Genomic DNA, 15,841 nt, shown 5'->3' on the forward strand with positions numbered 1-15,841 from the left:
ATGCTCGGGGCGGCGCTGCGGGGGGCGGCCGCGGCGGGCCTGGCTCTGTCTCCGCGGCGGGCCTTCAGCCTCTCGGCCCCGCTGGTGAGGAGGAGGAGGAGGACCGTGTGGGGCGGGAAATGTCCGCCTATGGGGCTGGCTGGCGGAGGGGGAAAGCGCTCTGGAGCAAAGAGGGGGCTTGGGGGTGGCGAGAGGCCGTGTGGGGCAGGGGGGAGGTGGGGCTGGTCCTGGGGGAGGTGGGGGGGTTGGCTGGCGATGCATCTGGGGCAGGAACCCATGGGGCATGGGCATGCCCTTTGGGGATGGGCTGGGGAGCTGCAGGAGTGTGGTGTGGGTCTCTGCATGTGGCTCAGTGGTAGAACAAGTGTCCATGTGGGGCAGGGGGAATGTGGGGCTGGTCTTGGGGGGGGGTTAGGGGGTGGGCTGGAGATGCATCCGGGGCAGGAACACATGGGGCATGGGCATGTTTTGTGGGGATGGGCGGGGAGAGCTGAGCTGCAGGAGTGTGGTGTGTGTCTCTGCATGTGGCTCAGTGGTAGAGTGAGTGTCCATGTGGGGCAGGGGGAATGTGGGGCTGGTCTTGGGGGGGGTTAGGGGGTTGGCTGGCGATGCATCTGGGGCAGGAACACATGGGGCATGGGCATGTTTTATGGGGATGGGCGGGGAGAGCTGAGCTGCAGGAGTGTGGTGTGGGTCTCTGCATGTGGCTCAGTGGTAGAGTGAGTGTCCATGTGGGGCAGGGGGAATGTGGGGCTGGTCTTGGGGGAGTTAGGGGGTTGGCTGGCGATGCATCTGGGGCAGGAACCCATGGGGCATGGGCATGCCCTTTGGGGATGGGCTGGGGAGCTGCAGGAGTGTGGTGTGGGTCTCTGCATGTGGCTCAGTGGTAGAACAAGTGTCCATGTGGGGCAGGGGGAATGTGGGGCTGGTCTTGGGGGGGGTTAGGGGGTGGGCTGGAGATGCATCCGGGGCAGGAACACATGGGGCATGGGCATGTTTTGTGGGGACGGGCGGGGAGAGCTAGGAAGCTGCAGGAGTGTGCTGTGGGTCTCTGCATGTGGCTCATTGGTAGAGTGAGTGTCCATGTGGGGCAGGGGGAATGTGGGGCTGGTCTTGGGGGAGTTAGGGGGTTGGCTGGCGATGCATCTGGGGCAGGAACCCATGGGGCATGGGCATGCCCTTTGGGGATGGGCTGGGGAGCTGCAGGAGTGTGGTGTGGGTCTCTGCATGTGGCTCAGTGGTAGAACAAGTGTCCATGTGGGGCAGGGGGAATGTGGGGCTGGTCTTGGGGGGGTTAGGGGGTGGGCTGGAGATGCATCTGGGGCAGGAACCCATGGGGCATGGGCATGTTTTGTGGGGATGGGCGGGGAGAGCTGAGCTGCAGGAGTGTGGTGTGTGTCTCTGCATGTGGCTCAGTGGTAGAGTGAGTGTCCATGTGGGGCAGGGGGAATGTGGGGCTGGTCTTGGGGGGGGTTAGGGGGTTGGCTGGCGATGCATCTGGGGCAGGAACACATGGGGCATGAGCATGTTTTATGGGGATGGGCGGGGAGAGCTGAGCTGCAGGAGTGTGGTGTGGGTCTCTGCATGTGGCTCAGTGGTAGAGTGAGTGTCCATGTGGGGCAGGGGGAATGTGGGGCTGGTCTTGGGGGAGTTAGGGGGTTGGCTGGCGATGCATCTGGGGCAGGAACACATGGGGCATGGGCATGTTTTGTGGGGATGGGCGGGGAGAGCTGAGCTGCAGGAGTGTGGTGTGGGTCTCTGCATGTGGCTCAGTGGTAGAGTGAGTGTCCATGTGGGGCAGGGGGAATGTGGGGCTGGTCTTGGGGGAGTTAGGGGGTTGGCTGGCGATGCATCTGGGGCAGGAACCCATGGGGCATGGGCATGCCCTTTGGGGATGGGCTGGGGAGCTGCAGGAGTGTGGTGTGGGTCTCTGCATGTGGCTCAGTGGTAGAACAAGTGTCCATGTGGGGCAGGGGGAATGTGGGGCTGGTCTTGGGGGGGGTTAGGGGGTGGGCTGGAGATGCATCCGGGGCAGGAACACATGGGGCATGGGCATGTTTTGTGGGGATGGGCGGGGAGAGCTAGGAAGCTGCAGGAGTGTGTTGTGGGACTCTGCATGTGCCTCAGTGGCAGAGCCTCGGCCTGGCCTGCAGAAGGTCCCAGGTTCAATCCCCGGCATCTCCAGCTATGGACCAAGGGTCTGATTCAGAAGGTAACTTCACGGGGAGGGCCCGTGGCTCAGTGGTAGGGCATCTGCTTGGCATGCAGGTCCCAGGTTCAATCCCCGGCATCTCCAGCTAAAGGGACCAGGCAAGTAGGTGATGGGAAAGACCCCTGCCTGAGACCCTGGAGAGCCGCTGCCGGTCTGAGTAGACAATACTGACTTTGATGGACCCAGGGTCTGATTCAGTATGAGGCAGCTTCACGTGTTAATGTGATTTTTACTGAGTATCCTCCATTACTGCTTTGGGCGGGTGGGGGGAGAGGATTGCAGAGCAGTGCAAACCAAAAAGAACACCTTTTGGAGTAGGGGTCACTGGGGGTGTGGGGGGGTAGTTGTGAATTCCCTGCATTGTGCAGGGGGTTGCACTAGATGACCCTGGTGGTCCCTTCCAACTCTGTGATTCTACCTCTCCTGTTGCAATCTGCATTTTGAATTTTTGTGCACCATCTGATCTCCTTGGAGTTTGTGCACAATGGGGGGGGAGGGAGAAGAATCATGCCCCCCTTGTTGGGTTGCCAACCTCCAGGTGGCACCTGGAGATCTCCTGCTATTACAGTGGATTGCCAGACAATCAAGGATCAGTTCCCCTGTAGAAAATGGCCGCTTTGGAGGGTAGACTCTATGGCATTGAACCCCATTGTCATTGTACCCCGAACCCTGCTCTCCCCAGGCTCCATCCCTAGAACCTCCAGTTATTTCCCAACCCAGGGCTGGCAGCCCTACCCCTTGCAAAGGGGAGGGGATGGCAGTGGGAGAGTGGACATGTTCATGGCGGGGAGGGCCATTCATGGCTATTAGTCAAAATGGATACTAGTCATGATACCTACCTGTTCTCTCTAGGATCAGAGGAGCAGGCCTGTTATATTAGGTGCTGTGGAGCGCAGGCAGGATCAATGCTGCTGCAGTCGTCTTGCTTGTGGGCTTCCTAGAGGCACCTGGTTGGCCATTGTGTGAACAGATTAAAAGCCATCTGGGAATTTGACATATTAAAATACTAACACAGTCAAGTGCAATTAAACATAGTTAGAAACTACGTCCAGGAAAATGTCAGCTCAATCGTACACCCTCACACAGTTGAGGCCAGCTACAGTTTCCTATATATGATTGCAGGCCTGCCTAACCCTCACTGCTGTTGTATTTAGCCCATCTGCCTGCATAGTTGTAACTTTTTACGCTTAGAGGAGCCTAAGTAGTTTTAGGACATTTGGTTTACATAATTTTAGTGCTATTTTAAATGTTGTTTTAATGGTTTTATTGATTAACCCGCTCTGAGCCCTGTCTCAGCCGGGGAGAGCGGGGTTCTAAATTGAAATAATAAATAGACTGCTGGACTTGATGGACCTTGGTCTGAACCAGCATGACCTAGAATCATAGAGTTGGAAGGGACCACCAGGGTCATCTAGTCCAACCCCCTGCAAATTGCAAGAAATTCCAAACTACCTCTCCCCTCACACCCCCAAGTGACCCCTACTCCATGCCCAGAAGATGACCAAGATGCCCTCCCTCTCATGATCTGTCTAAGTTAATAGAATCAGCATTGCTGACAGATGGCCATCTTAGCCTCTGCTTCAAAACCTCCAGGGAAGGAGAGTTTACCACCCCCGGAGGAAGCCTGTTCCACTGAGGAACCGCTCTAACTGTTAGAAAATTCTTCCTAATGTCCAGACAGAAACTCTTTTGATTCAATTTCAGCCTGTTGGTTCTGGTCCGACCTTCTGGGGCAACAGAAAACAACTCGGCACCCTCCTCTCTATGACAGCCCTTCAAGTACTTGAAGATGGATGTCATATCCCCTCCTCTTCAGGCTAAACATACCCAGTTCCTTCAACTTTTCCTCATGGGACTTGGTCTCCAGACCCCTCACCATCTTTGTTGCCCTCAAGTACTTGAAGATGGTTATCATATCCTCTCTTGGTCTTCTTATGAGAGGATCTGCAAGAGCTCTGGCCTGGGCTGGTGGGACTTCCTCGCTGATCTTTCTTTTCTCACTCCTTTTGCTGGGCAGGAAACGGTCATCGTGGAGCGATGGTGGAAGGTCCCGCTGAGCAAGATCGGCCAGAAGCCTCGCATCAAGCACCGCCGGTTCCGCGTCTACCGCCTGGTGGAGGACACCAAACACAGCCCGCAGGAGCCGATGGAGCTCATACTCACGGAGTCTGTAGAGGGTGCGTTCCACCATCATCATTAGTAGAGCCGCCGTGGTGTAGTGGTTAAGAGCGGCGGATTTTAATCTGGAGAACCAGGTTCAATTCCCCACTCCTCCACATGAGCGGTAGAGGCTAATCAGGTGAACCCGGTTTGTTTCCCCACTCCTACACATGAAGCCAGCGGGGTGACCTGGGCCAGTCATAGTTCTCTTAGAGTTTTCTCAGCCTCGCCTACCTCACAGGGTGTCTGTTGTGGGGAGGGGAAGGGAAGGTGATTGTACGCTGGTTTGATTCTCCCTTAAGTGGTAGAGAAAGTCGGCATATAAAAACCAACTCTTCTTCTTCTAGTAGTAATCAAAACCTTTAAAGTAATTTAACTTACATGAAAACAATAACACTAACTGCTTATAAACACGGAATCAGCCTTATACATGTGCGGGGTAGTCTGTTTTGCCAGTTTAGCTGTATGGGGACCTGCAGGATTTCATGTTCTATGTTTGGAAATCCTTCCAAGTTGGCAGCCATCACCACAGCCTGGGGCAGGGCGTCCCACATCCTTGAAAGTTGTCCAGAATATGCAGTTGGTTCAGCATGTGGCTGCACAGCTGTTGATGTGTATAATTTGGTGTGGATCCTGGATATAAATTTTTGAGACCATTTTCATTGACCCCTTGTTTGTTTGCGTATGTGACTTACAATCTGCCTTTCTCACAGAGAGTTGAGGTGGATTACATAATATACAAAAGTATAGTAAATACTGGGGAGCGACTGTGGTTCAGTGGCAGAGCATCTGCTTGATACACAAAAGGTCCCAGGTTCAATCCCCAGCATCTCCAGTTAAGGATCAGGCAGTAGGTGAAAGACCGCTGCCTGAGACTCTGGAGAGCGGCTGCCAGTCTGAGTAGACAATGCTAATCTTGATGGGCCAGTGGTCTGACTCAGTATAAGGCAGCTTCATGTGATCAGAAATCTAATAAACAATGTAGTAGGAGTAGGATTGCAGAAATCTGAAACGAGGCATAAGTATTAAATATGGTAAGTTAAGCAACGATAGAAATTGTATTGCGGGAGTAGAAATATCATGTAGTGAAACCAAGATAAAAACATACAGCAATAGGAAATACATACTAGTAGTATAGTTCAGTTATCTCTATTGAAATGTCATCCTGAGTCTTTATGTTAGTGTGTGTGTGTGTGTGTGTGTGAAATGCTGTCAAGTCGCTTCCGACTCATGGCAACCCTATGAATCAGTGTCCTTCAAAATGTCCTGTCTTTGACAGCCTTGCTCAGATCCTGCAAATTGAGGGCTGTGGCTTTTTTTATAGAGTCAATCCATCTCTTGTTGCGTCTTCCTCTTTTCCTGCTGCCCTCAACTTTTCCTAGCATGACTGTCTTATCTAGTGGCTCTGGTCTTCTCATAACGTGACCAAAATACAATAGCTTCAGTTTAGTCATTTTTGCTTCTAGAGTCAGTTCAGGCTTGATTTGATCTAGAACCCACTGATTTGTTTTTTTGGCAGTCCAGAGTATCCATAACACTCTCCTCAAACACCACATTTCAAAGGAGTCTACTTTTTTCCTATCGGCTTTCTTCAATGTCCAGCTTTCACACCCATACATAGTAATAGGGAATATGATGGCATGAATTAACTTTACCTTGGTGGCCAGTGACACATCCTGACACTCAAGAATCTTTTCTAGCTCCTTCATGGCTGCCCTTCCCAATCTCAATCTCCTGATTTCTTGGCTGCAGTCTCCCTTTTGGTTGATGACGGAGCCAAGGAATAGAAATTCTTCAACAATTTCAACTTGATCCTGTGGTACCAGCTCTTCAATGTCTGGAAAAAAACTCTGATAGTTTCCCCCAAATTTGCCAGCATGGTGCCATAGCTTGATCTATTGTAAATTAGCGAACAACACAGTTGAAGGGGCCCACCTCTAGTGCCCCCCTGCTGCCCTCTTGTCTCGTAATGCCCCCCTAGGTAATCCCACCGCCCCCCAGGGGGTGATACTGCCCACGTTGGGTACCCCTGGTGTAGACGATACTGACTTTGGTGGACCAAGGGTGAGATTCACGTGTTCGTGATCGCAGTGAAGATCAGCTTTAGAAATTGGGGGTGCGGAAGCTAGAGAGATCTTGGTCTCCTTCTTTGACATCAGGATGAAAAATATCATAATGAAACTTCATTTGGAGAATCATTTAAGTAGATGATACACCGTTAATAATCCTCAAAGACATTCCTCGTCACCTGATTGAAAAGAGAGCCATCTATAAAGATTTTACTGAGATACTGAGAAACAAGGGAATAAAATACAGCTGGTTGCTTCCACAAGGACTTACCTTTACTTATTAACAAGTTAAATATGCCGTCAATTTGTTGGAAGATATTAAAAACTTTGACAAGAAATAATGAGCTGTCAGACCATCCTACAGGAATACAAGAAGAAGAATCAACAGCCCAAGGAGCAATGGGTAAAGACTGTCACAAACAGGAGACCACTTCAAGAAAGCATGCAGATGGCAACAGAAACTCCAGACAGAAGAAAAAGTTTAAAAAGAAGGGTTAAGAAAGCCGGAAGAATACCAAATTGACTCTTAATATGGGAAAGGGGGGGGGGGGTAGGAAAAAAATGATATCAACTTAATTTTTTACTCAGGGGTATATAAAGTTTTTCAAGATCTAATCCATTGTATATGACAGAGATGAGTGACTGGAGAAAATTATGTTAATGTGCTTTGCTATGTCTCTGTTTTTATTTTTTAAATGATTTTTTCTTTTATTCTCTATTATTAATATTATATTATTATTGCTTATCAAAATATATTAAATAAGGGGAAAGTATAACATTAAAATAATGACTTATAAGGATTGGAAAATATTAATACAAAGGAGACACCAGATATTTGTAGGGAGGGAGGAAGTCGGTGGGGAAGTCAATTATTATTAATTATATTTAATACTGAAGACATGCACCTAATAATTTTTAGGGGGTTGGACTAGATGGCCCCTGTGGCCCCGTCCAAGTAGTCAGTTTTTATTTTACGGTCATTTGACCAAATAATAGAACACATCTAATCAGAAGTAACATCAATTCGAAATAAAAACAGTATCAGTCAGACAGAGTCCACAAAATAAAATATATCAATAAAATCCCATATATCAATAAAATCCCATATCTAAAAAGGCAAATAAGCTAGCTTCTAAAATAGTTATCTGTCAAATTTTACCTATTTGTAAATTGCATCCTTTCGGACCTTATATATAGCAACACAAAATTTGACCACACATCTCGAAGTTTGTGGGTTACTATCTTCCAGTAGTCATTGGATACAAATTTTATCAGGTAGCCCTATATTATTTCTTAAAATTTCTTGGATAGTTTTAGATCTTAACTCATGATAAAGAGGGCAGTATAAAAAGACGTGTTCGTGGGTCTCAATTTCTTCACCATTGCACAGGCAGACTCTCGGAAAGAGGAGTTTTATATCTGCCTTCTAGGACGGCCGATGGCAAAGCTCCACATCTGGCTAACGTAAAAGCCCTTCTAAATTTGTTCACCTCCAGTGTCATCAGATTTAGGGCTACCGTCATCAGGTCTCTGAATCCCCCGTCCAACTCTATGATTCTGTAACCCACAGAGCAGGTGTCCACACTCCCCCCCACCCGCCGCCGAATAGCCAAATGGCTGGTCCCTCATTGTATTAAAGAGGAAAGGTTGAAGGAGCTGGGTACATTTAGCCTGAAGAGAAGACTGTGAGAGGGGACATGATAACCATCTTCAAGTACTGGAAGGGCTGTCATATAGAGGAGGGTGCCGAGTTGTTTTCTGTGGCCCCAGAAGGTCGGACCAGAACCAAGGGGTTGAAATTAAAAGAGTTTCCATCTAGACATTAGGAAGAATTTTCTGACAGAGCGGTTCTTCAGTGGCACAGGCTTCCTCGGGAGGTGGTGAGCTCTCCTTCCCTGGAGGTTTTTAAGAAGAGGTTGGATAGCCATTGGTCAGCAATGCTGATTCTATGACCTTAGGCAGATGATGAGAGGGAGGGCATCTTGGCCATCTTCTGGGCATGGAGTAGGGGTCACTTTGGGGTGTGAGGGGGGAGGTAGTTGTGAATTTCCTGCATTGTGCAGGGGGTTGGACAAGATGAAAGAGGAAATTTGTGTTGTAAGTTCTGGCTTGTTTCGCTTAGGACTGCGGCTGTCTTTCTGGCCCATCGAGGGCCACGCTTCCTAGGCATAAACGTTCCACCATTTCTGCTTGCAGGTTTGGGCCTCCGCGGCGACACCGTCTTTGTGGAGAAGTCCTACGGTCGCAACAAACTCCTTGCCAATAACCTGGCCGTTTACCCGTCTCCCGAGAACAAGAAGATGTTTGAGGAGGAAATGCAGGTGAGCCCCACGTGCCGTTGTGCATTGTGCTGTCTGGATACACCTGCCATGCCAAAATAAACATGGGAGAGACGGGATCCATGTATTTCCAGGGGTTCGGCCGGGCCTTTTCAAGGGCAAGATTTGATGCCTTTCCCTCCTCGTTACTTTACGGTAGATTCCAACGAACTCCCCGGTCTATGAGACTTTGTCCCTGCTCGAATGATTCTGTAGAGACAGTCCCTCATGTTTATTTTACTGTGCTTTATATGTTGATGACAAAAATGGTTAATCAAACCTCTATTACAGCGTTTTACCTTAGCCGGAAATTCCTTACACCAGTCTGAGAGCCTTTTCCTGAGGTATCTCTTGGAAGACAAGAATATGGGGGTTTCACGTTCGGTAGCAAAAAAATTATTCATTGCAATTACCAAACGTAAGGCACTCACAAATAAACCAGGTTCCCCGCAGTCTGATAAACATTGAGGCTTTTTTTATCATAGTGTAAATTATTATGCACGGATTTTAATTGGTTAATCATGTATAAGACCTATATAATGTTTATAATTAATTCTTGGTGCTTACATGTTTTGGATTACTTTATATTCCTCCTAAACTTAATATTTCTATTTTCTGTACATGTGACTAATATTTTGACTGGTCTTGGACCGTTTCAATAAACTGACTGACTGACTGACCAGGGGTTCGTCTGCATTTTTTCCTCTCCCTTACTTGCTAACTTGCATCCTTTCTGAACCACTGGTTTTCATTTTTTTGAACTGATTTTTAAAAAATACTTTATTGCGAGATTAAGGCAAAATCCATTTCCAGTTAGCCAGAAAAGCTGGGTCAAATACTTAAAAAAAACAACAACAACCAACCGGGGTATCGACTACTTTCTTTGGAGATAGATCACGATGGGTAGCCATGTTAGTCTGTCTGTAGGAGTAGAAAAGAGCAAGAGTCCAGTAGCACCATAAAGACTAACAAAATGAGGAGCTGTGGCTCAGTGGTAGAGCATCTGCTTGGCCTGCAGAAGGTCCCAGGTTCAATCCCTGGCATCTCCAGTTAAAGGGACCAGGCAAGTAGGTGATGTGAAAGACCCCTGACTGAGACCCTGGAGAACCACTGCTGGTCTGAGTAGACAATACTGACTTTGATGGACCAAGGGTCTGATTCAGTAGAAGGCAGCTTCATGTGTTCAAAATGTCTGACAGGGTATTTGAGCTTTTCTGAGCCACAGCTCCCTTCTTCAGATACAGCTAGAGTGTGAGTCCATCTATCCTTAAGTAGATAAGAGTGAATCCACAAAATTTCTGGCAGGGTGTGAGCTATTGTGAGCCATAGCTCACTTCTTCAGATACAGCTAGAATGTGCGACTATCCTTAAGTGGAGAAAACATACTACTCTACTTAAGGACAGATGGACACAAATTCTAGCTGGATCTGAAGAAGTGAGCTGTGGCTGACGAAAGCTCACACCCTGCCAGAAATTTTGTTAGCCTTTAAGGTGCTACTGGACTCTTGCTCTTTTCTACTACTTTCTTTGATGCCAACAATTTCTATCTATGAAAGCAATAAACATTTATAACATTTACCAAACCAACAGGTTGAAATTAAATCAAAAGAGTTTCCATCTAGACATCAGGAAGAATTTTCTAACAGAGCGGTTCCTTGGGAGGTGATGAGCTCTCCTTCCCTGGAGGTTTTTAAGCAGAGGCTAGATGGCCATCTGTCAGCAATGCTGATTCTATAACCTTAGTCGGATCATGAGAGGGAAGGCATCTTAGCCATCTTCTGGGCATGGAGTAGGGGTCACTGGGTGTGTGGGGGGGAAGTAGTTGTGAAATTCCTGCATTGTGCAGGGGGTTGGACTAGATGACCTTGGTGGTCCCTTCCAACTCTGTGATTCTATGAAAAGTATAACATTTTTCTGGTTTTGCCTACAAGAAAGGTGTGTTAGGGAAGGTGCTAAACACAGGCTCATGAAATTCTTGTCAGCTAAGCCAAGGCTCTCGAAAACGTTCTACAGCCCAATCTTGTCCAATCAGATCCACACAGGTGGTCTAGCCACTGCATGTGTACCACTAGTCATCATCAGCCAGCTCTTCACCAGGGAGCCAGCGTGGTGTAGTTGTTAAGAGCGGTGGCTTGGAGCGGTGGACTCTGATCTGGAGAAGCGGGTTTCGTTCCCCACTCCTCCACATGAGCGGCGGACTCTAATCCGGTGAACAGGGTTGGCTTCCCCACTCCTCCACATGAAGCCTGCTGGGTGACCTTGGGCTAGTCACAGCTCTCTCAGCCCCACCTACCTCCCAGGGTGTCTGTTGTGGGGAAGGGAAGGTGATTGTAAACCTGTTTGATTCTCCCTTAAGTGGAAAGGTGACATATAAAAACCAACTCTTCTCCTCCTCCTCTCCCCCCCCCCCAGGTTTTTGATTGGCTTTTTCGTTTTGTAAATGGGCTGTGGTGGATCATAGTTACGTCGGTCCACTTTTGTTTGTTTGAGGTCGTAATAAAGTTAGTAAGTTAAAAACGACCAACCGTTTTCTGTTTGTTGGTTCTTGTGGGTTATCCGGGCTGTGTAACCGTGGTCTTGGTATTTTCTTTCCTGACGTTTCGCCAGCAGCTGTGGCAGGCATCTTCAAAGGAGTAACACTGAAGGACAGGGTCTCTCAGTGTCAAGTGTGTAGGAAGAGTAACATATAGTCAGAAAGGGGTTGGGTTGAGCTGAATCATTGTCCTGCAAAAAGTATCAAAGGTAATGTGCTAATCGTTGTCCTGTAACTATCAAGATAATGTGCTAATGAGGGTGTGGTATGTTAATATGGAACCATTGTATCCTGAAGTGATCTGTTAATGTGTGAAATCCAAAGCTAATCTGCATGGCTATTGTTGACTGTAGTCTTTGTTAGTCTGGAGATTTTCAGGACAGGAAGCCAAGCCTTATTCATCCTTAAACTCTCTTCTTTTCTGTTAAAGTTGTGCTGATGTTTATGAATTTCAATGGCTTCTCTGCAATCTGACAAAATAGTTGGTAGAATTGTCCAGTCTTTCAGTGTCTTGGAATAAGACCCTGTGTCCTGTTTGTGTCAGTCAGTTTTCTGTTTGTTCTTTCATTTGACGCGTCTCTCCCGCTTTTTTCTCCCCCCGTAGCTGCTTAAGGAAGGGAAGCTGGCGAAATCCCAGACCCTCAGCGGTGTAAAGGTGAGTGGGCCTAGTGACTGGTTTCCAAGAAACCAGTGACTGGTTTCCAAGAAGAGGCTGCAGTTCAGACCAAAAGGCAGGGCAGTCAGGGCAGCCCAAGTTCCTCGTCCAGTTAGCTATCAGCCTGGGCCTGTGGGGGTGAAGGTGGGGGGATCTATCTGAAAACACAGTCTGCTTGCCTGCCTGCCATATCGCCACTTTGCGTGGCAGGGGGTGGGGCTAGGAGGGGTTACCTTTGTTAGGGGCTGCATAGTCCTGGTGCTTACAGGCTCTTTAAATGTTTCTCCTGGCATCTGGACAGAACTACCACTGTGGGGTTGTCGCCACTCACCCCATAGCCTCGGGTCTCCCAGGAGCTCCTGAGAGCCAGCGTGGTTAAGAGTGGCGGTTTGGAGTGGTGGGCTCTGATCTGGAGAACCGGGTTTGCTTCCCCACTCCTCCACTTGCGCGGTGGACTCTAATCTGGTGAATCGGGTTAGATCCCCCACTCCTCCACCTGAGCGGCAGACTCTAATCTGGAGGACCGGGTTCGATTCTCCACTCCTCCACATGAGCGGCGGATCCTAATCTGGTAAACCAGGTTTCATTCCCCACTCCTCCACATGAAGCCACCTGGGTGACCTTGGACTAGTCACAGTTCTCTCCAAACTCTCTCAGCCCCACCTACCTCACAAGGTGTCTGTTGTGGGGAGGGGAAGGGAAGGTGATTGTAAGCCAGTTTGATTCTTCTTTAAGTGGTAGAGAAAATGGGCATGTAAAAAGCAAATCTGGTGAACTGGGTTTGTTTCCCCACTCCTACACATGAAACCAGCTGGGTGACCTTGGGCTAGTCACAGTTCTCTTAGAGCTCTCTCAGCCCCACCTACCTCACAGGGTGTCTGTTTGGGGAGGGGAAGGGCAGGTGATTGTAAGCTGATTTGAGTCTTCCTTAAGTGGTAGAGAAAGTCGGCATATAAAAACCAGCTCTTCTTCTTTCTTTTAACATTCCCTTCTGTGCTTCTCTAGACAATCCGGTTCCTGCAAAGCTGCCACCTAGAGGTGGGAATGAAGAGCAGCGTCAAGTGGGAGCTGACCCCTGAGATCGTCGCCCGCCATTTCCTCAAAAACGTGAGCTTTGCTGTACTCTTGATTTAGCTCATGGGTACCCTTAGATTTGGGAAGGGGGCCGTGGCTCAGTGGAAGAGCCTCTGCCTCGCATGCATAAGATCCCAGGTTCAATCCCCGGCATCTGGCAGGAGGTGATGGGAAAGACTGCTGCCTGAGACCCTAGAGAGCCTCTGCCAGTCTGAGTAGACAGTACTGATCTTAAGAACATAAGAAAGGCCATGCTGGATCAGATCACGGCCCATCAAGTCCGGCAGTCTGTTCATACAGTGGCCAACCAGGTGCCTCTAGGAAGCCCACAAACAAGACTGCAGCATTCTCCTGCCTGTGTTCCACACACCTGATATAATAGGCGTGCTCCTCTGATACTGGAGGGAATAGGTATGAACATGAGGAATGCCCTGCTGGATCAGACCAAGGTCCATCAAGTCCAGCGGTCTGTTCACTCAGTGGCCAACCAGGTGCCTCCAGGAAGCCTACAACCAAGATGACTGTAGCAGCATTGTCCTACCTGTGTTCTACAGCACCTAATGTAATAGTTATGCTCCTCTGATCCTGGAGAGAATAGGTATGCATCATGACTAGTATTCATTTGGACTAGTATCCAACCCTCTTTACCCTATCATTCATGGTCTAAATGTAGCTTGTAATCTGGTTGAGCTCGGAGCTTGTTTTTTGCTTACGTTAAAAGAGTCAGGAACGTTTTCAGGGTGATGTTTTAATAATACTGACGGGCTTCTTGGAGGGTGTCGGAGAGGAGACTTCGGAAGCTAAGACTGGCGATCAGCCCAATAGGGCTTCTGCGTTGGGAAAAGGACCCTCGTGGGAACAGTTTGGGGGGAAACTGCCATTCCCAAGGGCGAATGCTCTCTGATACATGACCTCGGGAAGTGAGAAGCTCCCGTCGTAGGGAAAAGAACCTTTTGTTGCTGCGATGAAAATGACCCGCTTTAAGGATGTTTGGCTCAGGGAAGTAACACCGTGTCTTGCTGTTTTCAGCTCAAGGTTATGGTCCCCCCGTATGCTGTGAAGCTGCCGGAAGAGCCCATTACGCAGTTGGGCGAATACTGGTGTGAAGTCACGGTAAGGGCTGCACTCTGCACATATTCCGGGGCCAGGTTTTCTCCTGGGTCCGTTACAAAATGTCTGCAGCATCTTGATCTACCTTTTGAGAGCAACATGGTGTAGTGTTTAAGAGTGGTGGACTCTAATCTGGAGAGCCGGGTTTGATTCCCCACTCCTCCACATGAGCGGCAGACTCTAATCTGGAGAACCGGGTTGGATTCCCCACTCCTACATGAGCTGCGGGGAGGGGCTGTGGCTCAGTGGTACAGCATCTGCTTGGCGTGCAGAAGGTCCCACGTTCAATCCCCTGCATTTTCTAACCTCCTTTCTACCAAGCAGAACTCAAGGTGGCTTATGGTGCAAATAAAACTGCAATTATTTTTTTAAAAAACTAAAAGACTGCAATTTAAAATCTCAGGCAGGACTGCCAATAAATACAAGCTAAATTAGTTGAATGTACACAGAAGGGTGCACTGTGGTGAAGTCCAGGGCTGCCCTCCGTTGCCACCTGCCACAAACTTGCTCCTCTGATTGCTTACATTTTTTAACATCTACAAGTGAAATATCCTGTGCTAGCATTTGCTTACCTAGAATCATAGAGTTGGAAGGTACCACCAGGGTCATCTAGTCCAACCCCCTGCACAATTCAGGAAATTCACAACTCCCTCCCCCCCCACCCCCAGTGACCCCTACTCCATGCCCAGAAGATGGCCAAGATGCCCTCTGCCTAAGGTCATAATTGATTTAATTGATGTGCTTAATTTTAATTGATGTGCTTAATTTTAATTGTGTTAATGTACGGTATTTTATTGCATTATATTCTTGTTGTGAGCCGCTCAGAGCTTGACCTTGTCAGGAATGGGCGGCGTGCAAATCTAATAAATAAATAAATTTCCTTTTCCTGGAAGAAAACGGACAGGCGGCTAGCTATATGAAATGCAGCTGGTCTTGGCAGGCCGGTGTCCGGGGCCTTGTGGACCACAGTCATCTTAGCCAAGGAGAGCGAGACCGCTGTCCGGGGTCCCAGTCCCATCCCTGCCTCCTTGTGCCTTACAGGTCAACGGCCTTGACACCGTCCGGGTCCCCATGTCGGTGGTGGAATTCCTGGAACCCGAGGTGAAACGCTATAAGCTCTGGTTGGCCAAACAGGAGGCGAAGAAAGCATCCACGCTGTGACACTGGAGGTGCCTGGCAGCCCCAAGGAGGATCACGGGTGGGGAAACAGTCTGCACAGAGCGCCTGTTTTCACAGCTCCCGCCGCAGAGCCCATGGTCTCCGTGAATTTGGACCGCAAGCCTAGAGCGTTTGTCTCGGCACTGGAGGGCGGTTGGAGCGGTCAGAGGGAGTGGGTCAACTTTCTCTCTCTGACAAGTGGATTTCCTCTTGGATGGGATTACAAATCAGTCCTGGGTTAGATTATTAAACCAGTTTGTGCATCTCCCAAAGAACAGGAGAAATCTGGACCCATTGCGAATACTAATAAAATATTTCTGCCCCCCATTAACTCTTGCCTGTGCTAAGCGGAGTATTTTTTTCCCCCCACTAGGCCGCAGCTCAGTGGAAGAGCATCTGCTTTGTGCTTAGAAGGTTCTGGGTTCAATCCCCGGCATCTAACGGAAAGGACCAGGCAGTCAGTGATGTGAAAGACCTCTGCCTGAGACCCTGGAGAGCCGCTGCCGGTCTGAGTAGACAATACTGACCTTGATGGACCAAGAGTGATCACTA

The 15,841-nt window shown here is 48.9% G+C and overlaps 1 protein-coding gene across 1 annotated transcript; it reads left to right on the forward strand.

The window, feature by feature from the left end:
* On the forward strand, nucleotides 1-15,292 carry MRPL9 (mitochondrial ribosomal protein L9). Its single transcript, XM_056853539.1, has 7 exons — nucleotides 1-84; nucleotides 4,230-4,389; nucleotides 8,638-8,762; nucleotides 11,897-11,947; nucleotides 12,953-13,054; nucleotides 14,051-14,134; nucleotides 15,173-15,292. The coding sequence occupies exons 1-7, from the start codon at nucleotides 1-3 to the stop codon at nucleotides 15,290-15,292; spliced, it is 726 nt and encodes a 241-aa protein (XP_056709517.1).
* Nucleotides 15,293-15,841: the final 549 nt, after the last annotated feature.

The sequence above is a fragment of the Euleptes europaea genome, chromosome 7 (assembly GCF_029931775.1).
Source record: "Euleptes europaea isolate rEulEur1 chromosome 7, rEulEur1.hap1, whole genome shotgun sequence".
NCBI classification, from domain to species: Eukaryota; Metazoa; Chordata; class Lepidosauria; order Squamata; family Sphaerodactylidae; genus Euleptes; species Euleptes europaea.

Bases quoted from the DNA above. Each gene is read 5' to 3' on its own strand.
- MRPL9 (XM_056853539.1), top strand. From the start codon at position 1: ATGCTCGGGGCGGCGCTGCGGGGGGCGGCCGCGGCGGGCCTGGCTCTG. The intron at 85-4,229 runs GTGAGGAGGAGG...TTTGCTGGGCAG, and splicing joins TCAGCCTCTCGGCCCCGCTG to GAAACGGTCATCGTGGAGCG. The intron at 4,390-8,637 runs GTGCGTTCCACC...TTCTGCTTGCAG, and splicing joins ACTCACGGAGTCTGTAGAGG to GTTTGGGCCTCCGCGGCGAC.